Below are 26,649 nucleotides of genomic sequence, written 5' to 3' on the forward strand. Positions count from 1 at the left end.
GGTGAATCAAATGCAGGGCAGGAAGGGTTATAAACTTAGCAGAATCCAAATTTAAATTTCAAGACAACTAAAGACAACTAATCCTGTGATAAAAAGGAGCTTGTCCATCAAAAGCTACACCATGAAGCACTAGGGTGAAGTCTAGACACAAACTTGAATGTACCTTTGTGCTGTGGTGAAAAACACCTACGTTTTAGTCTTTGGTGCTAATTCAATACCTTTTAAAGGCACTCAATTAATTTACAACATTAAAAAAAAAAAAGAAATGTTTGGTAAAGTGATTAGTTCAGACTCCAAGAGCAGACAAGAGACAGAGTAGAGAGAAGAGTCTAGAGACTGAGGTATAAAATTACAGATAAGTACCAAATACACTCAGCAATTTCTTAGAAGAGAACATCATACAGATTTTAAACAGATGACATTTGCACTTGCAGTAGTCAGACTGACAGAACAGATGTGCTAAAACCCCTTAAAAAAAAGCCCAAACCTGAAAGACTTGTCAAGGTTTGTTAGGGACACAATTTGCATGTCTGCAAAATGAGCTCAACAACATCTCTCTCTGAGAAACAAAAGTGCATTTTGAGAAAGAAAATGAAACACATTCACATTGAAAAAAAGTGCAGGAGTTGATATAGTCTACTTCATAATTACCTGCATTTTGAAAGTGAGTAGAAAAAGGTATATAAAAATAGTAAAGGGTTATTTTAAAATCCTTCTTCTCATTGCCTTCCAGTTCTAGTTTCAGTAAGTGTCATGATAATGTGATGAAGACAATACTACTGCCACAAGGCTTGGGATAGCTTTAAAACTGCAGGTTGTCTGAAGCAGCTGCAAATTTGATGATGACTCATTTAGCTGTTTATCTTCCCATGTGAACTTAGCAATATTCAGGAGCTTACTATACGGACATCTTTCACAACAAAATTATTTACAGTTACAAGTTTCTAGTGTTTGGAATTTCCTTGGTCATCCAAATAATAGTATTTGGGAACAAGCTTTTGGGAAGATGTTTGTTCCCTGTTCATTATTTCAGTCAAAACTGGCTACTATAAAATAGAGACAATTTTTAAGCCGAAGACTTTAGAATGGTAAGACACTCACACAACACATACAGAAGGAGACAGTGATAACCAGCTGATTGTTCACACAAGCCCTCATGGTATGTGTTATGATGCCAAGAATAAAAAAAAGTCACAACAGAAGACTGGAACCTGGGAAAAAAATTACAGCTTGCAAGATTGTTCAGAAAGGCAAGAGCAGCCATACTGAAACATACTGGACTAAACTGTATTGAGAAAGCGGACCGTGAAAAGTTCCATTCAGACACACAACTACTGCTGTAAAAACTACTGTGACTAGGAGGAGAAAGCACCAGGGTCCACTTTGCTCCTAACCATGCTATTCCACCCTGAAGCAGCCTAAGGCCCAAGCACGTGCAGCCTGGTTACCGCTGCAACAAAAGAGACGAGTAAGGGTAGATCAAAAGAAACACAACACAGTAACTCTTGAGCCTGCCCCAAACCCTTAAGAGTGGCCTAGGAAGCTGCTGAAGCTACCATTTGTTAGCTTAACTCCTGGTAAAGCAACAGGAAAGTAGGGAGCCTCCCTGAAGCCAGCTGTCCCAAAAGGACTCTATAACACCTCCTCTCAATTTGGACAGTATCTCTAGTTTCCTCAGACATCAGGCAGTTATCTGCAACAGCTGGGCAGTTAGGTCTTGACTTTGCACTTGAGTGATTAATCTCCTTCCAAGTTTGTGATTTATTTTCCACTGCACACACTTACTAGTTTAGGTCCTTTACTGCCTTTTTCCAACTGCATGTAATTATGTTTCTACATATGCTGAAAAAGCAAGGCTTGGTTACAACTAAAAGTAAGGGAGGCTTGGAGAGGCCTTCAAGTAGGTCTGATTTTAATGGAAAAGGGAGAACCAATAAAAAGAAACCCCAGAACTTTCTGCCTGACAGAGCTGTGGCTTCTCCTCTGGCAGCCCAAATTTGCTGTGGTTCTGATGATATTGGAAAGCTCCGATGTTTCCACATTGAATTATGAGACAGTCTCAAATGAACAGCAGCAGCCACCTACAATTAATGTTATGCTTCTATCTCAGAACACAAACAAAAACTGGGAGGCAAACCCAGCTTTTCCTCAGCATTACACCGTTCTCCAAAACAGAAAGGTATAGTATTTCAGTCTAGCTCTAAATTTCCCTACTTTTTTATTTGTCTAGATTTTTGGGTTTACCACTCTCTTATCAAGCAGCAGTAATAGGAAAGATGAATATTAACTTTGATGAACATCATAATCGTTTCACAAACCAAAAGGGTGAGAGAATATAGTCTGGGCAACAAAAGCAAGTGACATTTGGAAAACACATTACCAGTCTAAGGACTTTTTCATGGGTATATATTCATATTGCTGATTATTCAAGCAATTACAGAATATGACATTCAGATCTCAGGTTTCTTTAACTAAAATAAAAATTGTTTGCTTTTATCTTCAAAAGTAAATTTCAGGGGATTAAGTTTCAAAACTTCAAGATAATTAAAGCTGTCTTGCTCTTTTTGCAACTACAAACACCACCTTTCAGAAATATAATCTATGCTGAATCTTGAAAGTTGAGATCCCTGAAAAACAACTCACATTTTGATATAATGACACCAAAATGAAGATTTTCTGATGTAAGATTAAATTGGTCTCTGGATTAAATTTACTTAGCAGCAATTTCTAGAAGTCCTGTATTTAGTTGCAAACACATTGAAACTGATACCTCATGCAGGAATCAGTCTTGTGAATAGTGCCTGCAGACTACTGTATTAGTCCCTGGAGACCACAGACCAGGGCACTAGTCCTTAGTCCCTACAGACTGTGTACACCCCCTACATTAATCAATACATCCTCACTTTATGCTGTTGCTCTCTAGAACAGCTTACAAATAAATTCTCAGTAAATATATCTATATCTCTCTCTATATATATTTATACATATTTGATCTCCAGATATATGTAGACTGATGTAGCAACTGCTCAACAGTATTTTCCTAAATATTCGAATTTACTGAAATTTCTGTGCGAGGAAGTGCAAAATATGACAGAAGGAATTTCTGTAAAAAAGAATAAACAAGCTTTCTGTACTTCAGTTTTTCACAGCCTAATGGATTTGCCTTTCTTGCTTTATATTCTATGCATTTTGCTATTGATCTTCATAATAAACCAAAAATGTTGTCACGTGGCTGGGGAGAGTGACTCTGAAATACAAGGAGTTGCATATCAAAAGCCAGCACTAGAATATCAATACTAATTTTTAAAGTTCATTTCTATTGCTCATGTCTGCAGACAGTCCTCAAAAAGACAAAAAATGTGACTTTCTAACTTCACAGATACAGAGTGTCAAGAATGGTCCATTCTTTTAAAAAAGTGAGTTTCAATATAGAGAGTACTCTGGAGTACTCTTGTAGAAATCCAGCTTCTCTATAAGGTATTCTGTGCTCAGCAGGATATAAATAAATCCCCACTCTGAAGAAGATACCTCTGCAGTCACTCATGGCTCTCCAGAGAAAGGCAAAGCATTTTTTTTCTCCTTGGAGAAAAAAGCCCCAGAGTGTTTTGTTGACCTGATTGAGAAAAAGATTCAGAAATCACTTGGTATATCTTTGGGGTTCCAAAACAAAAATTATGACATGGCTGTTTCTTTTCCTTTTTCCTTTCATTTTTACTTGCTGTAGTTAATTTTTATGTGCTTAGATGTTTGAATACAAGTTACTAAACACTTAACTGAAAACCCTAACATTCCTTGATGTGTGGCTTTACTTCTTCAGCAGGTCAGCCTATATAATTACTGATTTACTAAAACTTTGGGTGAAGTTACTATCAGAGTAGATGTCACATTCTAGAGGCAAAGGTGACATTTGGAATCTACTGATAAGTCCTTGTACATTTTGTGTAGGAAGGTTCTAGATGGCTTCATGGCCCCAGCAATAAAGGAGATATAGGGGGTTCTACTTTTGGTTTATTTTACCTTTTTGGTAAATGGGAGATAGAAATAATTCCTTTTGGCTATTAAAGTAGTTTAAACACATATTTAATTTTACCTATTCTGGCTCTAGGCTCTGGAGTTGTCTGCAGCCATGTTAAGTTCTGGAAATTTTGTGCTGAGATCTTTATGGGAATATCTACATGCGAATGTAATAGCCAGCTGTTGTCACAAGAGTAAAGTCTACAAATGAAGACTCTATCCTCCTAAGTGCAAAGAAGAAAACCTTCCATTTTACAGATGAGCACATGTTCAAATATCCAAAACATTTTCTCTGCCTTGCATAGCTTCTTTATCCTGCTGCCATATGGTACAAAGAATTTTCCATCTTAATATCTGGAGACTATTTTCTGACAGGAACTACTAGATAATTTGGTAGTTTCTTAATAAGCAGGATAAATAAAGTTTATTATTCTTTAAAATCAGGACATCAAACCAGTTTTCTTCCTTGTTAAGTTCACTACAAAAAAGCCCTGGAAAAAGACGTATGACGTACATTCCTGTATGCTCAGTGACCAGCTGTTTTAAATTTGGGTATTAAGTAATTCACTCTTTTCTGTGTGCAAGAGCTGAATGATTTAATAAATCCCCATATGCCCCAACATGTGCCAGCTATACTAGGTTATCGAAAATCCAGCTGCTGTTATGATAATAGCTGCCAATGCTAAAACTACTGAAGAGAATAATGAATCAGCTTCAAGTCAACTAAGACATAAACTGACACAGTTCCACTTAAGATATGTGGCAATACAATACATCTGTTAATTAAAAACTAACACTGATCCACAGTCACATGAAATTTAGTGCCAAGAATTCATGGGCATTGTTTGTGGTGGAAAATTAATGCAAATCAACCTCCACTTCCATCAGTTGTCCTAGATGCATAGGAATGTCCTATAAATTACACATTCAGTTTGCAAAAGAGATTCTATTGTGTCACAGTTTGCTTTTCTTTCTTACATATTACAATTCCCATGCAACTGTTAGATGACAAGTTTTACATAGCTAGACTTCTGAATTTTTCAATTACTATAAAAAACTGATTATGAAAATGACTATGAAAATTTGTTTGATGTACCAGTATTTTAACGCAATCTAAGGTACACTACCACCGCCCTTAAGTCATTGAACAAGCACACAAACAAAGGAAGCAGAAAGAGAGAAAGTAGCCAAACAAGGTGTCAGAAATGATTCTCTAGACACGTATTTTCTGGACAATTGGTGCAGAAATATCCATCAAAATATGTCACTATTAACTTTTTAAAAGCTAAGAAAATACTTCTTTGGATATTAAATTATTACTTGTAATTACGAAAGCTTTGCAGGTGGGTGTAACTTCCATCTTGGTGTCAGCGTAAGTAAATACATTAATGATACATTCTTTCATTTCTCACAATTAGCTTTGTTGTTAAGGGAAATAATTTTGAAATTAATCTAGAACTCATCAGTCCCATAAGCAAGATTAGAGTATTACTATATTGATGTAAATTTACATAAGATATAGGACATAAAGTAGTTATTAGAACAAACAAACAAACACAAAACCAACCCATTTACATTTGCTGGAGCTGGATCACTTCTAGTACACAAAGTGTGCATTGCTCAAAAGCCACATTAAAGACAACTTCAGTAACTCCAACTTCAAGCAATCTATATATAGTAATTTATGTAAAAAAAAAAAATCAAGAATGCATTATTTGAAAAAGATTAGGAATATATTGACAAATTAAAAGCATGTCATGCAGAGATTTAAGATGCTTATAAAAGCTCAAGCAAAGGGGCCAACCACATCAAGGGGCTTACAGAAAACTCAAAGACTTTGAAAGCTTAAAGAACCTCATTTTTTTTCATACCTTAATGATGAAGTTGCAAATAATTGTGTTTTCAGACACATGTTCTTGACATTGCAACAAACCCAACACCATCATTTTCTCAAATACTAGTAGACTTACTTTTCTTTAAGGAAATCCACTACTTGTTTGAAGTCTGTCACACAGTATTCTCTTTTCATATCCATGAGCACACTGTCAGAGGCTGACTGGACTGGTATGTGCAGAAAAGCATATACTCTTGGATGATTGAGAATCTTGGCCATTTCCTAAGAGTTATTAACAGAAAAAAAAAAAAAAAAAGGCAGCTTTAAAGCATTATGAAAATAATACAAAAAACTCATTTAAATTAATAGATGGAGTAAGTATCAGTAGCAATACTTCTAAAACCCGAACAATGCTGAATTGCTGCAGCCCAGTTTGTAAGTGTAGGGACAGGCGAAAATATCTGAAAGCAATTTTGTTTTAAGAGAAAATAAGAAGAAAGAAATGAAATGGAATTTCTTCTGAGATAGGGAACACATTCCCTGTGTAGTATTGATTATGCACTTAAAAGAAAATTTTAAAGACAAAACATTGTGAAAATTCGTGAATTCAGACAGTGGCTGTTTTCAGAAGATGGCAAGGGTTAGTTGCTTCCTTGTCAGAGTGAAGTAACTTCTCAGATACCAATAAAAGAATGTCTGTAATTGGAGCATCCCTAAAGTTGGCCAGCTGCTAATTAAGGTACACCTCATCATTTGCAAACCTGCACTAATACTGGTTTGAAATGTTACCTGTGTTACTTCAGAGAAGAGGACAGAAATTAAAAGTGCTTGGCTATAAAATGAATAGAATTAATCAGGGGGCAGCTTAAAAGTGGAGTTAAAACCAGGATCTTATATATTTGATCAAATGCAAAAGGTCCGAAAGAAAAAAAAGTAAAGGTCATAGCAAAATGCAAAAACAAACCTCCTAATGAAAGACAAACCAAGCCCCCAGCTGAGGCTTGGCACGGTGACAGAATGAATAGAATATGGTGGTCCTGTTTCTTTCATTTTTATTATTTACACAATTAAGGACATACAGTCAACCAACAAAGTTCAAGTATTTTTAAAAGTTGAGACCAACCAGCGTCTAGACTGTGTGCTATATGGTACCATACTGCTTGCTAATCTTTGTCCTGCAACAAATAAGTGAACTTGGATAAGGAACCACATTCCATAAACAACCAGGTCTTCACATAAGGTCTTCCCTTTCTCCCTGTGCCACGGGCATACGGGAAACGGCCTGGGACTGAGCACTGCTCTTCTGCCAGAGCATTCTGCATGCTCCAGTCAGGCTCACTCAGGCCATTTCTCCTGTTTTCTCTGATGGCACAGATACTCTGCCTGACAACACATACTGTTGCCATATTTAGTTTTTAAGATGAAACTATTCACAAATTTTTTTCCAGATCATTAATCAGCACTATTCACAAATTTTTTTCCAGATCATTAATCAGCAATATTAGTCACACATCTAGATTTTCTCTCTGTATTTCTACAAGGCTGGCCCAGATTGTTCAAAGAGAAGGCAGACCTCATCATGCCTTTTCACTTGCAGGAACCCAGCTTTTAAAAGCACTGATTTTTAGAACAAGAAAAAAAAATGCTCTCTCGATACTCACTTTTCATCTGACAAACATATGTGTACAAAACCCAAACTCTATCAAATCACTTCTGGAAGCAGTTTTGAAAGTTTCTGTCTAAGATCCCATTACATAAATGTCTAAGAGAAGTGCTTACATTATTCAAGGCAACAGCTAGTCTATCTCAGGTATGTAAACTCAACATTACAGTAATGGCCATACTGATAATGGATGGCACTCAATTTGAAACACAGAAAGGCTGTGAACCTGGCTTTCAGTGGAAGCTGGAGGTAGCTGGTTTCATGAAAAAGAGTGAAGAAAAGGCTACGACACATCCACATAAATTTTGTGTCCAATTCAAATGGAACTGTACTTACCTATGCCGTTAATAATTGTAGATGTTCAGCTAGAATATATGATCAAAATTGAAATTGTACAGAACAAGTACATAAAATTGGGAAACCTTCCTTTTTTATTTTTAAGCTTTAGAAAATATTGTAAATGTAATTTATATGAAGCATCTTCGTAGTCATCTGTGATTTTTCTGCTTATCAGTAATCAAATAGGCTTCTAAAATATGGGAAATACGAGCTGAAACTTAAGCTATGGACCAAAAGCCTGTTATTCTACTTATCTCTTGGTTCCAAGTACTTCATTCAATCTTCAAAAACAGATTTATGATTTAAGAGCCAATGAAAGTCATGTTTCATACCGTGTTTCTGAATCTGCCAAGTTTTTAAAAATAACTTGCCCTAAAACATAGACCACTTCTCTCAAGTTTTGCATCTTCTGAGTAACAGACTCTTCAATATGAGATCACTTTGTGAATTCTTTTTGAAAGTAATAAATCATTTACTAGAATTTCTAGATATGAAAGTGTTCTTTTATTCCAGCTTTTATAAGGCTGAGAATCATCTGACAGAACAAAAAAACAAACAGATTCACTGTGTTTGTTTGTTTGAGGTAGAAATATTACATTTAAAAAAACCCTGCCTTGTTTTACCAAAGTTTTGATTTTTGAAGTCACAAATGTAGAAATTCTCTAGTTATATGAAAATGTTGGTTTTATTTCTCATATTCACCTTAAAAAATGAAAAATTTGCTGTGAAGTATGAAGAGTGAAAACCAAATTCTAAAAATCTCAGAAGTGTTTTCCTACCCAGAGGATTCAAAAAAACCAAACCACCCAACCCCAAAGCCACTAGCTGCTGATCTGACGGTAACATGCAGACTCCTGCCGGTCTCACAATTTATCTCTTTCAGGGGGATGTGCCCAAGAGGGAGCTGTTGACTGCACCTCCTGTAAGAGGAACTAAACCAATGGTGTCCAACAGCCAGTGTTAAACAAGAGTAATCAGAACTGCTTCTTCCAGTTATCCCCCCTGTGAAAGAAAGAAAACATATGTTTTCTGCAATCACTGTTGTTGATAACTTTCAAGATCGGGAACACAACTGTTGTCATTTAAAGTAATTACCCTTGGTTCTGTACTAATGGGACACAGAATGCCTGGCATTCATTAACTGAATTTTTCAACTATCCCTACAGGTCCCCACATACAGTAAAAGCTACAACTGTAAGCTCAAAACCACTCTTGCCTATTGCACTGCATCATTTTGGTTCAGAAAGATACTCCATATCAAAAGAACTGGCATTCTTTAGAAAGTAAATCGCTTCTCTTGTGTATCAGAAATTCACATACAACACACACACAACCCATCTGGGAACACTAACACAGCCTAGCTGCTGTGGTAACAGGTTTCAGGGATGTTCTGGACAGTCAAAGCTCCTCCTAGAGCTGAGGAGCTTGCAAATAGCTCTTTATACTGTGAACTCCTTTCCTGCTTGCTTTCTAGATCTAAAGCTACACAAAATGCGCTGCATGTGCTTTGAATCAAAGGTCCTACTGATAAACTGATTTCCCAGCAAGTACTTGAGGATTGTAACGATTAACTTTGTGAATTTAGCAGAACACAAATTATTAACATAAACCAAACACAAGACAGAAATACCTGATAACCCACTGTTTCATTGGCATTCACTTTTAAGTACTGCTGGTGGTCTTAAATTTACCTTTTATAACCAAAAACTCTGAGTGAGCCATTCAGAAGGAAACACAATAATGAATTAAACAAAAGCTTTGCACAATTGCTTCGGAAATCTGGATAAATCAATCTTCCAGACTTTGCACTGTTCAGATAGAAATAGCACATTCTAACCTGTAGCTTTAAGGCAAGATTGCTCCAGTCTTACCTTTTATCCTCTCTACCCCTAAAATAACACTGAAGTTCTTTACTGCACAGATTTGACTAAATTACAGCTACTCTGCACTGAACAGTCACACTCAGCCAATGTTGACAGATTTGCCCATACCACAGATTGCACATAGAATACCAGATTTCATCACTTAATAAAACTATTAGTTAATATCCCAAAGAGTATTTGAAGTACATCATGGGCTAATGCTTATTTGCACTTCACAGTCTCAACATTCTTCATGTCTCAACATTCTAAGCTTAACATCTGCTTCCTGTTGTTTTTTTATATTTTTTTTTCTAAAGTGCTTTGAATTACTAGTTATAGTTACATATTTCAGTTAGAAGAAAAAACAGTATAGAATTTTATTTCCATTTGGAAACAATAAATGAACAATATTTTGAAATTATATCACTGTGAAAGAAACTTTCTGTCTTTCATCACAACTGAAACAGCTGATTGCCTTTTCTCACTATTCCCTGGAATCTGATCATGTGTCTATGAATGAAGGGACGCACTACACAAAAAATGAAATTTCATGTAGGAACTAAAAGATCAAAGAGCAGCACAATTTGCTTTAACCTGACTCTACAAAAATAGGTGTCATCTACATATGGAAAATAACAATGTATGTGAGACATCCTTTAGGATACTGATCACAGGAAATATTTTTTCCTAGTTCTTAGCAGCTGGAGTACATTAGAGCACAAGGCACATTACCAGAAAGATTTCTATCTAGTCAGTGTATTTTATCCTAGCAATTACAATACACAAATTTAACCACCTAACCAGAAAATCACACCTCCTGTTAGCAATGACACCATGTGCAACCATGGAAAATTGCAGAGACAATAAACATCAATATCTGTGCATCTTTATGTCAGTACCAGCAAGCTGTTCGGACAGCGATTCTTTCCCCTTACCTAAAGCAGGCAAAATCCAAGTATTTGAATTCTGTCTCGTGTTTGAGTCACGATAATGTGAATAACTTGCTTCCTAGCAAAAGGATTTTGTCCTCTGCCAGCAGTGACGCCCAGAGAAACCCTCGTTTTTCCATATGGAAACATGACAAAATGGCACGCCCTCAAAACCTCATCCCTTTGTGGCAGATGTTAGTTTGGGATATGTTACGAGGGGTCTCTGCTGACTGTTGTCTTTCAGAAGCCCAGTGGTGCCACCACCAGCATGGTCTGGATGAAAATCAAGCGGCTGTGGCCCATTTTATAAATTCCTCTGTGCAGCTCAGGAACAGATGTGATCTTGTGATGCAGGCACAGGAATGATGACACGGTTATGATCCAGTCTGAAAAGCCTGTAGTAGTTTTGTTAAAACTAATGAACAGGGAACTCTCCCCCCTCTTCCCACCCCCTGTGAGTAATGGGACTGTAAAACCCTCAGAACGTGTGGGATGTCCCTGAGGACACTGGTTGGAAGGCAATGCCTTTCCCTCATCTGTGTATTAACTGGGGGAGATGTACTGAAGCCACACGATGGGCAAGCTTAGTGGCAACCCCTACCCCACGTAACGTGACATGACATGCTCAGGTCTTTATCCTGTCATTAGGATAAAGGCAGGTCACACTGGAGCTGATAGAAGCCCATGCAATTCTAGCCAATGTAATTTGAACCTTAAAATCAAATCTTTGGGTCGCCAGATGGAGGGCAAAAATCTGTTTTGTCATATGGGAAAAATGCCTTCTACATTACCAAACCTGGTATTAGCTCAGGCCACCCTTCGAAGTGGATATAAACCAGACTGCAAGCTGTGATCTGCTGATAGGAAAACTAGCCATGAGAGCCATATGCTCAGCCCTAGCTGTTCCCAGCTGTTCTCCTAGGTGTGGGATCTCACTACTGCTTCCAGCCTCAGAAAACAGACAAACCGCAGCTAGCTAAGCAACTTTTTCTTGCTCACAGCTATGTATTAAGCCTAATCTCTTAAAAAACCAAACCATGCCATAGCAAAAACACCTAACATGCCTTCAAAAGCTTCCCACATTTCTTTTATTAAACATGAGGACAAGCTAACTCAAGTTCCTGTACAAGAAGTGATATTCAGATAGTATCACAATACAATAACTGTATTTCACAACCCAAAGCTTCAGCTGAGGTTGAGGTTTGTCACATCTCTTCCCATGAGTCAGTGCACAAAGAAAACACGCAGCACCAAATACACTAAGTACCTGATTTGTAAACACAAAAATATCAAGAATTCTCTTACTCTGTTAGCAGGTATGTATGTTTCTTTCCAAGATTATACATGGTATACCCAAGAATAAAAAGAAACTTCTTGCACAGTACCACTTACTCACACTTTCTGACAAAACAACTCCTAGTACAGATATCTTAAACCTTGGTTCCTGAAATTCTTCACAATAAGCGAGCTGGCATCCCTATCACATTCTGCTTCCAATACTAAAGCAGGACTGACTTTACACTGGGTAAAAGGTTAAGCATCAGCATCTACATTGAGTAGATTGCTTATTACTCAGCCTGTAGTGAGCCATGAGCCCAAGCACGACTGAGCCCCGTGTCACCAAAACACAGCTGTTTCAGTGACACCTTCAGCATTAATACCACACTAATTTCTGTGCACCAAGCAGTAAAATGGTTCAGTGCTTTCAAAGATGAGAACTGTTATTGTTGCTGCTGTAGCCATCATTACAATCCTAAAGAGACTTTGTGAAGCTTCAGAGCAATGTTTGTCCAGTTCCAAAAACTGACTCATTTTAAGGTAAAATGTACATTTCATTAATGGCTAGAGCAATGGTTTAATGACTTAAAACCAGCCAACCAAAAAGCCAATACTAATTCCTTGTGAAATTATTAATTCTGACATGCAAGAAAATATGTATTTTTTCATTTTCTCTATGGTCCTCTCTAATTTCTCATCATTAAGCACTCCTCAAATGAAATTTTTTTTCCAGAAGTAAATTAATACTCCTTTTTGCAGTATGTATTAGAAACACATATTGGGAAGGTCCCTAAAAAGGTGATTTATTGTAACAGCACACTGCTACTTTAAATAACTCTCCGTCTCAATCATACTTTATGCTAATAAAACCTTGAAATTAATTAAAGCATAGAGAGGCACACATAATAGGCAAGTAGGATTGTCACACTACCTTTTTCATTTTCAGAAAGCTGAATGAGTGAAATGGGTTGCTAGTTTCATCCATACTATGAATTTGTTCTCCAGCTCAAAAATGAGAATCCCATAGAACAGAAAAGAATTGATGGTTTCTGCTCAGAAGGAAGTCATAGAATGAATTGCACACCCCTCCAGAGTTCATCTGTACTGAGACAGTGCAATGCCAGGAAGCCTCTCTATTGTTTCCCTTCATTTCAAACAAGCAAGTACAATATCTAAAATAGCAACTGCTTTAGCAGGTTCCAGTGGAAGGAAAATAGTGGAAGGTTTTAATCAAAACTTAAACCTTTAGGCAAATACTATCACTTTCTTTTGTGAGCTGACCTAAATTTCATAGTAAAACAGAATAAAAATATTCCAAATCATAATGACGAGAGTGATATAATAGAATTTACATTCTTCAGTAGCCCTGCACATTTAACAGAGCTAAACTAGTTGAATTCAAAGAATGAGAAGAGATTTAAATCTTTTCCTCAATTAACAGTGGTACAACAACCCAAAGCCAATATTATTGTGCAGTTTTATTAAAGTTTCTAGAACACAATGTATTTTATTTTTCTCATATTTAAAGAGAATATCTTTACCTCAAGAAAATCAACCTTTTTTTAAACAAATGCCAAAGCCTAACGAAGCAAGCAGTCTTACTGAAGATTATGTAGATGATGCTGCAAAGCACAGCGAATGTGACAGCTCATCTATCAAAGAAAACAAAAGGGTTTATGCATCTAAACTACATAGAAGCTTTTGAAACAGCATGGAGAGTAGTCGGTAGAACTTTACTTATTATAATATAAATAACTAGGAAAATGAGATGTTATTTGTTTAACAATGAAGGCAGAAATATTAAAAGAACATGGCACAGTTTGTTATGCAAGCTCTACATTTGACAATAGCTTCTACCTCAATGCCTTGAAGCACATGGCAACTGATAAAAACCCTACTTTTATTTAGCAAAAATGCTGTATCCCATATATGCATTACCCTTTCTTTGAACATATTGCTCAATTAATGGTGATTTTTATTTTCTGCTAGTAATTCACCAGAAGTAAGCTCCAGCTCCAAAGGACTGCTGGGATGAGACAGTATTACAAGTAATTGACAGACAGCCTGACACTCAGCACAAGATTGAGTGTGGATCTGTCTGCATTTAAATACTCTTCGTTCTTGGGCAATCTAACGAGCAAGAGAAACATTCGAATGAGCAAATCATAATTAAGGTACAGCTAATATGCACAGATTTAACTGGTCAAGCAGTGGGCTACTTAATGTTAACCCCTTTTTGCAATACCAATTTTTATTCACAGACTATTAAATATAGAAGAGCACTAGATGCATGCATAAAATATTCTGTCTTGATGGAAAACTGAATTTTGCATAAACAAAGCCAGTGCTTTATGTATCTCATAGCATTTTTTCTACTAGTGTTATAAAGAACATGAGCTTCATTCCCAACAACACAAATACTCCCTTCCACATTGTCTGGAAGGAAACCTTTATTGTTCAAAGTTCCCAATTTGTTAAGGTTTTTGAGAGAACCCAAGATTCACGAATACAGCGTAAAACCTTCTGGAAGAGTAAAATGGGTTCTTATTTCGACATTTATTAAGCCAAATCATATTCTACCAGCTGGAAATGAACATGTCACCAAGCATTTACAGACGTTAGGATCTGCTGTGTCTGAGATGTTAAAATTCTAGATTAGAGAAAATGGTGTGACAAAATGTATCCCAAAGCACAGCAGAGATTCATCCATTTCCTAACCCCATAATATAAAAAAATACATTGACTTTCGGGTGAGCTCATGTTCCCATGACACCCTGTCTTAAAGAGTAATTTCAAGGAAATGTGCTATGTTTGAAAACCCCAAAGACAAAGAACACTTTGAGAGGAAGAACAGGAGAGACAGACTATTTTAGTACCAAAAAATAAAAAGCAGGAATACACAGAGTAAGCAAAGATGCACATGCAGCTTCCATAGGACAAATGAGCATTTAGCATAATACCAAAGGAAATAGTAAACATCCCTTCATACCCCACGTTTTGTTTTTTTTTCTCAGAAGGACGGAGGCAATTGCCCTGTCCTCCTCCCTTTAGTACCTGAGGTTCCTTTCAATCATACTGCTAGCAAAACAGACACAGTTTGCACAGAGACAACTTTGCAATTACAGCAAGAAAAAGTTGCATGGTCCACCGAGTACAAAACACTACAAAACTCACAGTAATAAGAAGTCAGGGGCTTAACTATTCATTTATTTAAATGTATGCTGCAGTTTTCATTTTTTCTGGTCAAATCAACAGATTTTAATTGGCACTTTCAAAAGCAGCAGTCTATGAAAATGACAAAAAATAATACTAGAAACAAAGCAAATACATGCCCTAAAGTCCTTTTAATTCTTGAAATTATGCTGCCCTTTTATTTGCCATTGAGGAATGTGTGCATATTATTCCCTTTTTAAATGCATTTCAAATCAGTTTACACTCTAGGTTATTCAAAACTTGAGCTTATGCACAACGCTCCAAAACGCTTGGTGCACTCAGAGGAAAAAAAGGACAACAAAGAAGAAAGAAAAGTGAATTAGTAATTTTACTGTAATACTGTAATAATTTCCTATGTGCTGTGTCAGGGCACGTTTGAGGGAGCCATCTGTAGGGTATCAGCTTCAATGAGGTTAAGGAACATAAACACCGAGCTGACATGAAAAATCAAAGCAAAAGAGCAAAGAAATACTACTGCGACTTGTGGTACACTTGGCACACCTTCTGCATTTAAAGACTCTGCTGCCATGCAGACTCCATCTCAATGGCTGGTGTATCACTCAAATGTCCTGAATTAATAACGGAGATACAGCCCACAGATGGCATATAGTATGGTTTGAGACAGACTCATTTTGACAGGTGACAAAGACGACTACTCATCTAGTCATGTGAAATTAAGCACTTACGGGAATGGCAGGTGTGAACTGCCTCCTTTATACAGATTTGGAAGCATCCCATCACTCACAGAAAGTGCCGTACTAAAATCCCAGACAACTCTGGGATTATGTGAAATCCACAAAGGACACAAGCTAAGGCTGAGATGTGAGTCCCTGCCCTTTTACAGTCTGGATGATCTAGAGTCCCTTGTGATTTCGACAGAGCCCCGGATACTTAAAAAGAAAATTAAGTTTAAACCTAAGGAAAAGTGAAATATAGTCAAGGCAAAATTAATATCTAACACTATGCCATGAACATTAATTAATTTTAAGTTGCTATACATTTAACCTTATTTTTCACTTTTCAGACTAATTCCCATTTACTGTTTAGCTACTACTATTGTTTTAATGGATTTTTCCCAATCCTCCCTCTCCATCAGTCACTGGAAGTGGATGTTAAACACTGCCTCACCAGAGCACTAGTAAGTAGTTTCATAAAATGACTGGGGAAGAAATGCCTGGAGGTTACCTCTAAAGCAGGGTGTATTTCTTACGTACTTTTGCTACATGTTGATACCACGGGGTGATAAAATCTTTGACATCTGGCAGTGTGTGTAATTAGAGCAGTAGCTCTGTGCAAAGACATATGGGCAAGAACCCACAGGGTAACCACACACAGGCACTACTTGCAGGTTTTTCTAGGACTATCTAAAGGACTCTAACACTAACCTTCCCCTTCACATTACATAAAACAAAAATAAATTCTGAGGCAAATTATTTTTCCCTGGCCATAGTTGCTCATGTCTGTTTATTAACGTTTTCTTCCATGTAGGTAAAATCCCAAGTTTTCCTCAATGTCATGCTGCATCAACATACTAAGATAGGATTGACACTGGACAAGGGCATATCTCAAAATCTCAGTTTGAGACTAATCTTCAAATAAGCAAGCTATATGCCTCATGATGTATCCATTCAAACAGACTGCTAAGACTGTGAGAGCACTTTAGAAAACAGAATGCTTTTCCATTGCTTGGCCAGGTGTTCTCTGAGAGGAAAACTGAGGATGTCTCCTGCAGGTAAACCACAAACTCCAACTTCCCTCTCAGTCTTAGTACCATGACCAAGAGTTGGAGTCTCTGGTCCTTCAGTGTCTTTCAACATGCCAAATAATCCTCTCTGTCATACCAACAAACCTCATGCTGGAGAAGTCTTGCCAGGATTTGCTGTGTTCACATTAATGTGCCCACTGAAAGCAGCAGTGAAATTTTGAAGTGCAGTTTCCTGTGCTCCCTTCACAGCCATTGGTTTGTTCAGTCTGGGGTGAACTTCGCAGTGGGCAAACTAAACTCACTTCCAAGGAAATCAGAGCAGTAGCCATACTCCAGGTCCACAGTGAATATACTCCAAGCCCTTGGTGGGAACAGAGGAATTCAAACTAATGGTATGTCTTTGAAACAGCTTTGGATCATGGCTAGTGGGAAAGTTTGATTAAGAGAATTAAATTTATTTTGAAGTAAAGCCTCCAAAATGCAGATAAATTTAGATATAGTGGCTTCACTACCAAATTCTGTGATTTCCTCATCTGCTCTTGATACTTCATACTATGCACTAATGTAAGCACAGACATCATCTCTGGCTAAAGAAAACAGCAGCTAAAAAATGTAGTATTTTAGATTATACCCAGAATAATTGTGAAAAATTCTCTTTTTGTAATGACTTAGGTCAGCATCCAGCATGTCAATAAGTGTTTCGTATTTTGCATTACTATAAAGCATTGCATGGTTCCAAACATATCTTTCTTTTTAGACAAGAAGGCCCAAATGAATGCAGATACAGTTTGAAAACACATGGTTGCTTCTCATCCCAAGACTGTCCATGCTACACAGGCACTATTACCACCATATTTACTGAATAAAAAATTAAAGTACTAAATTGCAAGACCACACAATGCAAGCATAGTAAGGATTTTCATGAGATTAACAGTATCCTCTGAAATGACAAACATCTTCAAGTACAGAATGGCATTTATCTGACAGAACTACCTGAAGGCACTGGTTATGCTATTTTAAATCATATGAAAACTTAAACTGACAACCTACCTTAAACCAACTTGAGTTTTGATGGCCATTGGCCCAGGCCCCCAGATCTACCAAGCCTTCCAGAATAAGAGACTTAATGCTCATTACAAGCGCTCACAGCTTTCCTTTGCCCCCTCCTCTGCTCTAATCCCACCACTCCTGACCCAAGGGAAGTTGTTTTCCTCCTCCTACTACTCTCCCTGTGCTGGCCTCCATCAGTAGAACAGCAGAGCTGTTGGCTTCTACTCCTTAGTGGAAACTAAGAAACTGATTCCCAGATACTGAGGTAGATGAAACACTCTCAGCTGCTCCAATAAATACAGAAATAAAGTAAATGAATCAAAATCATTGCTTTTAGGCTGAGTCTCTAGGGAAGCTCTATCCAGATCTTAAAATTAATTTCTACATTTAGATGACTACTGTTGCTCTATGCCACATATCATTTCTAAAGTGAAATAAACCCTTGCTGAGCAGTTGCACATGTACAGTTGTATGCAACTGCCAAAAATGTCTGATTTTTAAAAAAGATACATGATTGGAATGACTTTGTCCTTTTCATTGCATACAAAAAGTGACACAAGATTAGTACATTTTCCCAGGTAAAATTTTTTCACAGAAAGCCAAACAACATCCTAATTAGACAGATGACTTCTAACAAAATAAATTAGTAACATGCAGCACCTTTTAAAACAATTAATGAAAGATGTTTGCAATGAATAAAACATCTTCATACCTTTCAGGAGATAACAGATCTACATGTGGATTTTATCCTAATCAACTGACATGAGGGTTAATCAGCTTCTCACTTAATTTTGGTTGTTTAAACAAATTACAGTTTTAACCTTTCTTCAACTGGAAAGTTAAAAGCACGTTGTTCATAAAAAGTTTATTTTGTTTGGTGAAAATGTATACAGGAGACTGCTTACATTCCCCAGTGATCCTTCAGAGACAAGTCTGGTACACTTGGAAAAGGAGATTAGATAAAAACGCAGAAGGCAAAAAAATTTTTTATAAATTTAGTTTCACAAATCCGCAAAATTATGTCACCAAATTTCAAGATCAGAAATTCTTGGTCACACACGAAACACAGAAATGTGATTGAATAATCCTTAGAAAAATCATGTAAACTGGAAATTGTATGGAGCACTGAAGAGGATGAGCAACAGCAGATGTTGCTGCACAAAAAGGCTGGTGCACACAAACACATGCTCTGCACAGCAACATTCAAGGCTTCCAGGAATTCCTCTCACTTTGCCATGACACCTAAAGATCCATTTTCAAAGAGATAAGAGCATTTCTCCTAAATATGAGTCAGATAAAAAAAATGAAGTCCTACCTACAGCACCTTCTGGAAGATTTAGAAAGAGGAAGACTAGGTATCAGAAATTTACAGATTTGTGACATGCTCACACTTACTATGATGGCTACTGATTGAAGGAAAGGAACATTCTTTCCACTTTTCTCAGATTGTATCAAGAGTGCCCCTTATCTCGGCAGAGCAGTTTGTTATTTACAGCAACTGATTTTTTTTTTTTTTTTAAAGCTTTGAGAGTACTTATACAATGACCAGCAGTGACAAAAGCAGCAGTCTGTGCCAAAACACTTCTAATAATGTGAATTAAAAATGAAAGCAAAGACACTAACTGTGAAAATTGCTAAAAGCTTGATTTGCTTTTGTACAAGATGCTGAAAAATGTTAAAATAAAAAAAAAGAAGAAAAGCTTGTGACAGATATGAGAGACACAATGCAAAGCTCTCAAAAACACAACCACTCCACTTCCTGAAGGCTCTTATTCAGTGTGCTGAGTTAAGACTCTCTCTTAGTGAAGTGTATGCTAAACCAAAGAATAAAATAACCCAGGAAGCTTCTTGCAGGTTTCTGCAGTTCATGTTCTTTAGTTGGTGAAGTGAAAACTTGCTTATTCCTACCAATATGAGATTTCTCTGGCCCTCATGCTTCAACAATAGGTTGAAAACATGCAGTTATAGCACTCTGATGAGGAAATACTGTCCTTGATGTCCTCAGAGCACAGGTGCAACTATTAATGTTATAATATCTTTGGGAAAGCAGCATGGCTACCAGCTACTTATCTGGTATTACACATGCACATGGTTACAAAATTTACCTTCAACTTCCTTCCCTCCTTTTTCCTCCTCTCTACATTTGTGTTCTTTCTGTGTACAGTTCCTAGAAATTTCAATAAATTCATTTGGTGACAGAATCCATCAAAACCAACCTACCTTTGAAAAGAAACACTCACTTCCTCCTCTGCATGAATAGGATACTCCTTCAAATTTACATTGTTATATACTTCTAATTTCATTGAACTGCTTTGTTACATGTATTTTAAACGCAGATATACACTTACATTTCTATTTCTTATAATGGAAGTGCTAAATACACTAAAAATAGGATCATGAATGCATCACTGAGTGAGACCAGCATATAATGTTTCTGGAAATATTTGTTTGAGGTGCAGCAGGAAGAAAATTTCAATCCCATAGTCCATCACTTGCTAGTGACATTTCCTTTCGTTCTTGGAAACACCAGACATACACACGAATGAACATCAATCACTACAATAAAGTCCTACAGGTCAGAGATCTCAATAATATCATAATTCCAAAATTATTTGAGTATCTCATTATCTCAATAACTTGCTGTGTCAGGCCAATGGCTTAACATCATTAGCCTAATTTTGTAAATGTATTTTAAGTCTACTATTTTTTTAAACTACTACTTAAAATGAAAGACACTTCACACAAGGTTCCATGCTGACTCACTCAATGAACGTCTACGTCGGCATATAAATGACTCCTTTTCTTCCTTACCTCCAGATGCTCTAAAATATAGGGAGGGTTTGTCATGCCAAGCCTCAGCATAGCTCCCTCAGGAATAACTTCAACCAGCTTCCACAGAAGCGTGGGGAGGTCTGTGCCAATGTCTCTGCCATAAGCCCCTGTGTCTTCACTGGTCAGCCATATCTCACAAACACCCTCTGCGAATAAAAGAAAGAGATAATTAACAAATCTGTTTTAGAGCTGTTTGTTTTATCATACAGCTGCTCACTCTTTTAAATGCAGTATTTCACATGGCTATTATGCAGCCAGACTGGGTATTCAATTGCAAAGGGAAGGGAAGGAGAAGGAAGGCTTATCCCATGGGTAGCAGTGGGTTATTAAGTTCATTTTATGAGCACAAGAGTGCTACAACAATGCTGTAAATTATCATTGCTGTGGAGTGATTAACATTCACAGCCAATGACTAATTCTGTGCTGCCTCTACAGCAAGTCAGACAAGTTTAGTACTGTGTTTTATTTTTTGAGCCTAATTCATTAAACACGGCAAGCGACATCACCCAGGCAGAGTTTGCACTAATGGTTATTACAGTAGTTAGCTTATTAACTGGTGAGCTTCCACTGAGCAAAACCAGCTCTAAAGCACCGTGATTAACATTCCTCCTGAAGTAACTATTAAAATCTTGTATTCCTTAAATTATACAATTAGCAATGCAATATTAAGGCTGTATTGAAAAGGTTAGTGACCACTGCATGACAGAGTGATAGTACAGGAAAACCTGTTTCCTGGCAGTTAATGCTTCATTTTCCATCAATCAGAGCCTTAGGAAGTAGTGCATTTGACTTATATTGTAAATAGCAACCTTGAACACTGATATTTGGTAATAATATCCTCCTACTCAAAGAGGGGAAAGATTGTACCACCCTTTAATAATAGTTGAAAGCACTGAGGTTTCACACAGCCACTTCTGCCAGGCTGCCCAGCTTTCAACCTTTTTGCAATGCAATCCCTCCCTCTCCCATTCCTTACCACCCCAAAGCAAAAAATAAGCCATTGAAAACAGGGTGTCTGCAAGGAGAACACCTGTGATTCTTAGCAAGATAAGATAGCATTAACTCAGTGAAGAGTTAAACTTCTGAAACCAGTCATAAACTGGTAAAAGAAATACCCAAACACTATTCATAATTCATCAAAGCACTCTTTGGACCAGCAGAGAATGTATCATAAAACGTAAATGTTTATGTTTTAAATATATACTCAGATGAGGAAAACATAAGCACATGCACAGCCTTTAATCACATAAAAAGCAATAAACCTAGAAAACCAAATGTTTTACAAAACGTAAATTCAACACTGCTACTCTTAAATTCACAGTAAAGGCAGAGAGAAAGTTATGTTGAGCATCAAAGTTAATCCTGCTTGTACAGAAATGTTTTCAAGGTAATTTATTACTTAGAATGAAGAATGCTTAAAAATTAAAGGTTAACTGTAAAACTCATCACTTCTTAAGTTTTGCTTCAAGAATAGGTTAGTGAGGGAGATCTATGATTTGGATCTTGAGAGAAGTCTGTTGTAAAGCATTCCTGAAGTACTATTTGCAGTCACACTCAAACTGAGCTCCCTGTGCAGAATCTGCCTGCAGTACACAATCACACAGTGGATATCACTGCACTTGCTAATGTTTTTGGAATTCATCTCACCACAGGCAGTACCCACCATGAAGCATACTCTGGGGTTTGCCACCTGCCCTACATTTTCCTGAAATACGTGAAAAAAAGAAGTGAATTTTATACGCTATGTATTAAAAAGAAGAGAAATATAAGGATTCTTAATGATTGATATGGTCCTGTTTTGGTTGGTTTATGTTTCTTTATATGAGTCTCCAATGGCCATAAGAACACTACCAAACTTACTGATTTGCTGAGTTTCTACTGCAACGGAGTAATTCTCATTTGCAAGCTTTCAATCTAAAGAGTTGCAGGGGGTTTGGGTTGGATTTCCTTTTTCTTTTTTTCATGAAAACGGCTAATGGAATACTGTCTCACAGTTAGCAGATGAACACTGAGGGAAAAAAAATAAATCACCGGCTAGGAATGGAAATAACATTCCAGTGGAAAACAACAGCGAGCTTTTAAAGCTGCATAGGTGGGGACCATTAGCCCCCTGGTGGGCTGAAACTTCAAATTAAATCACAAGAAGAGGAAGCAGCTGTAATAGTAAATCAGCAACAACAGGAATAACTGTCTCATCTGCTCTCCGATCAGGGTGTTGAACAACAAGCAATGGGAATAATTCATGCTGTGAGATCCACGGATGTAGTCTTATTATGGGGGGGACAGAGGGGGGTGGTAGGGAGGGGGAAGAACACCTGTATTTTAGGAAAAAGTTCACGTCCCAGCTTCAGGTTGACAAAATGAATCTTCAAATACTGAAAGCTACTGTGAGTGATAAATATTTACAAGTAGGATAAATAGGATAAATCAATTTTGTACATAACTGTGTGTGATAGAGGTTTTGTGTCAACTGATTTTGGGCCATTTTTTTTTAGTCCTTTGCATCCTCCATTTAGGAGCCTAAACTTACACCAGGTAAGAGGAGAAAACAATAGACATCTCAGACAGTATTAATGAAGTCAGTCAACACTTCCTATTTTCACTCCACCCAGTTCCCCTCCAAACTCCAGCCCTCCACAGGAACCTATTTAAATCCACTGTCTAATCATGTTCAGAATTTTTTTCCTTTCTTTTGCAGCAAACCTCACTCGATCATTCACCACTTTGTTACTGGGCAATTTTGGTGCTAATAAAGGCAAGTTGATTTTGTAAACAAGAAAATTGATCCAAACAGCCGACTTGAGATGTGCAAACTCAGAGCATTTGTTACAGTATTAAGGCAAATTATTGTTATATCCAAGTAATTACAAGTCTGCCTTTGGTCACAGCTCGTGGTTTATTTCTCACTCTGCCATCACTATCCAGCACAAAAGAGAAACCTTAATAGTTGGCCTCTGAGCTCTGCTCTGCTGTAATTTGAGATTACTGAGAATTAAAAATGCTGGGAAAAGAATAGGTTCCAAGCAAATGAAGAAAGTTCTGAGCCTATTCCTTCTCACATGTCTCAGCATAAAGAATACTCATTGCAGATTATCTGACGTGGGTTTTAACTTCATTTTTGTGGGGTAAACAATCCTTGTCATAAAGAAGATTAGAAATCCTACAGCTATCACTTTTACAAAATATGTGCATTTCTGGTTAAGAGACTACTTGAAATTATTAATTTCTTTAATTAAATAAAAACTTCTAACATTTTAATTTGGCTTTATCTTCCCATCACTATTGTAAATGCTGTTTTCAGCAGTACCAGCATCCTTTAAACTGAAGGGAAGTCTACTCCATCAGAAAAATGAATTTATTTTCCTCTACAAAAATATCTGAAGATGTTAAAATATTGGACACCAAACCCAGTGAAAGTCTCATATTTGATAATTGACTTCGTACAAATGAAATTCAATCCCCAAATCCCCCTGTTTTTTCCTTCTCCTCCCCTTCTTGTTCTCCTCTTTCCTGGCAGATTTTTCAATGTGAACAGGAGTGGCTTTTCCAACAGCACAGTTCTCTGCAGGCTGCCTCAGTGGGAGACCCCTGACTCTGACCTTCTCAGTAGCCCACGTATGCTTATCAATAACTGCCTGACCTCCTTGTGATTCCTTCTCCAACAGTGAATTCTTATGGCAGCCTGCAGTGCTGTACAGACCACAGAAATACCTCTCTCAATGCACCACAGAAATCTGAAAGACCATCTGCCAAGGGAGGCTTTACTTAAATGATTGTCTGAAACTCTTGCAGACTTGAGGACAGTCAATCTGACCATTCCTGATAACAACCGTAGAATTATTTAAAACCAAGAAAATCAAGGCCAAAGATAAAGGCTTAGGAAACACCAAATTCGTTGTTCAAAATGAGCTTAGCCGACTTTATTTTCTCTTCAATTATTTGAGCTTCTCCTTATTTATTCAGCATGGATTTTACAAGCACCATTTACACACTTGATGTGTATGTGTGTATATGTACATGCTAGATTACTTTGCTGAATCAGTGTCTTAACTGGGAAATTGTGAAGACATCTGTGCATATAGCCAATCTGGACATAATGCAAGTTTAAACAGAACTGAGATTTGGAGGAATCAGTTTCCTCCTGTAATTCTGAAGTACTTTGCAAGCATTGATTCGCCATTGTCAAAGCATCCTCTTAAGACAGTTCAGCCACATGGATCAGCACTGAAACATCCCATTGCAGGGACTTCCTGAAAGAGAAAATCAAACTGGGAACAACTGATGCTACAAGGGGTTTGGAAGGATTTATTTCCAGCTCACCAAGAAACCCTTATTCTTATTTCATCTGTATATATACAGGGCTTCAGGAGGATAGAACAAATGGAGCTGGACACAATCCTGTACTAACCAGAGTCACCCAGAGAGTAACTCACACCAAACTGTCACAATTACAGAATGCAGGATACCTGGCAAGCAGATGAAGAAAGTAGATTGAGGTAAAAAAGACAGGTCTAGGTTCAGAGCTGGTGAAAGAGGCAAGCTGTCAGGCTATGACCTCAAGGATCAGTGTTTTTTCTGTATTTTGTTAAGTACAGGTCAGCTTACGGTTCAGCACCGTATCGTACAGACAAACACAGTGCTGCAGTTCTGCTGACGACGCACTGCGTACAACCTGTCTCACAGCCTGGATTTCTAGAGGGCCTTTATTAATGCTCAAAAGTATTTCCTCTTTTTAAAAGACCTGTTTTTTTACCCTTCTGGACAGTCTTAAGGATATGGAAGATGGTTGTCCACTCCTGTTTTCTTAATGCTTGCCACAAACAGGAGAACAAGATCTCAACAACATCATGAATATGAGCTGACCTACTACCATTGCAGTTGTGTTCTGAATATTTCCAAGGACAGCAATACCACAGCCACTTTGGGTAATCTGTTCCAATATTTGACCACCCTAAGGGTAAAATATTTTTATTTGCACCTAATTGTGATTTGCTGTGTTCCAACTTGTACTGTTACCTATCATCCTACCTCTGCAAGACCTGTCTGACTTCAAGACAGTCTGGCTCTGCCTTCTCTATACTGTCCTATAAGGCAGTCATAAACAGCAATAGTAACTCCTCTTAGCTCTCTTTTCAAAAGCTCCACAAATTCTTTTCTTGTCTGTTATGTGCTCATCCTACTGGTCATTTCAATGTCCCTCTGCTGAATTGCTGCAGTGTGTCAGCCTTGTCCTGAGGCACCCAAGAAAGGAGAGAGCACTCTCTCTGTGACGTCTCATAATTGCCAAGTCCAAGGCACCAGTCACTCCCTGGGGCCTGTGGCTGCACTCTCCAACAGCAGCTGGGGCACAGCTGGCAGTTGTGGAGGGGTTCCACTGCTGACTCATGTGCACCAGCTTTCCCAGAGGAACTCCAAAGGCTGCAAAGCTGCTTCCCAGACAGTCAGTTCTCCACATCCATAGCGCAGCATGGTGTATTTCACCCTAGATTTGGGACATTTACTTGCCTTTGTTGAACTTCATGAAGCTACAGCAAGTCCATTTCTCCAGGCAGGTGAGGTCCCTTGCAATATTAGCTGTACCATCCAGCCAGTCAAGTACTCCCCTAACTTGAGTATCATCTCCCAGATTTCTCAAAATGCACTCTATCTTGCAGTCCACCTTGTTATGAAAGACATGAAATACTGGCTCCAGTATCAATTTCTGCAAAACACCCTTAGTAACTGCCAGCTAGACCTTATACCATGGATTGCCACTCTGGGAACCTGACAGACCAATAAATTCCTTTACCCTCTCATCACCCACTAATCCAGTCTCTATCTCACTACTCTAAGAACATTATGGGAGACTATGCTGAAGTATAGACAAATTTAAGGTAAACAAAACCAAACAAACCACACCAAAACGGAACAGAAAACCCGCAAAGAGAAGA

The 26,649-nt window shown here is 37.6% G+C and overlaps 1 protein-coding gene across 1 annotated transcript in view; it reads right to left on the reverse strand.

The window, feature by feature from the left end:
* Window positions 1–26,649, reverse strand: part of CDKAL1 (CDKAL1 threonylcarbamoyladenosine tRNA methylthiotransferase) — a 379,155-nt gene that overhangs the window by 126,054 nt on the left and 226,452 nt on the right. Inside the window, exons 10-11 of the mRNA XM_082282699.1 lie at window positions 20,699–20,865; window positions 5,985–6,130 (exon numbers count right to left, since the gene is read on the reverse strand). Of these exons, the coding sequence (XP_082138825.1) occupies window positions 5,985–6,130; window positions 20,699–20,865 (313 nt within the window). The remainder of the gene's footprint in view (window positions 1–5,984; window positions 6,131–20,698; window positions 20,866–26,649) is intronic.

This window comes from Coloeus monedula (genome assembly GCF_965178545.1).
Source record: "Coloeus monedula genome assembly, chromosome: 1".
Lineage (NCBI taxonomy): Eukaryota > Metazoa > Chordata > Aves > Passeriformes > Corvidae > Coloeus > Coloeus monedula.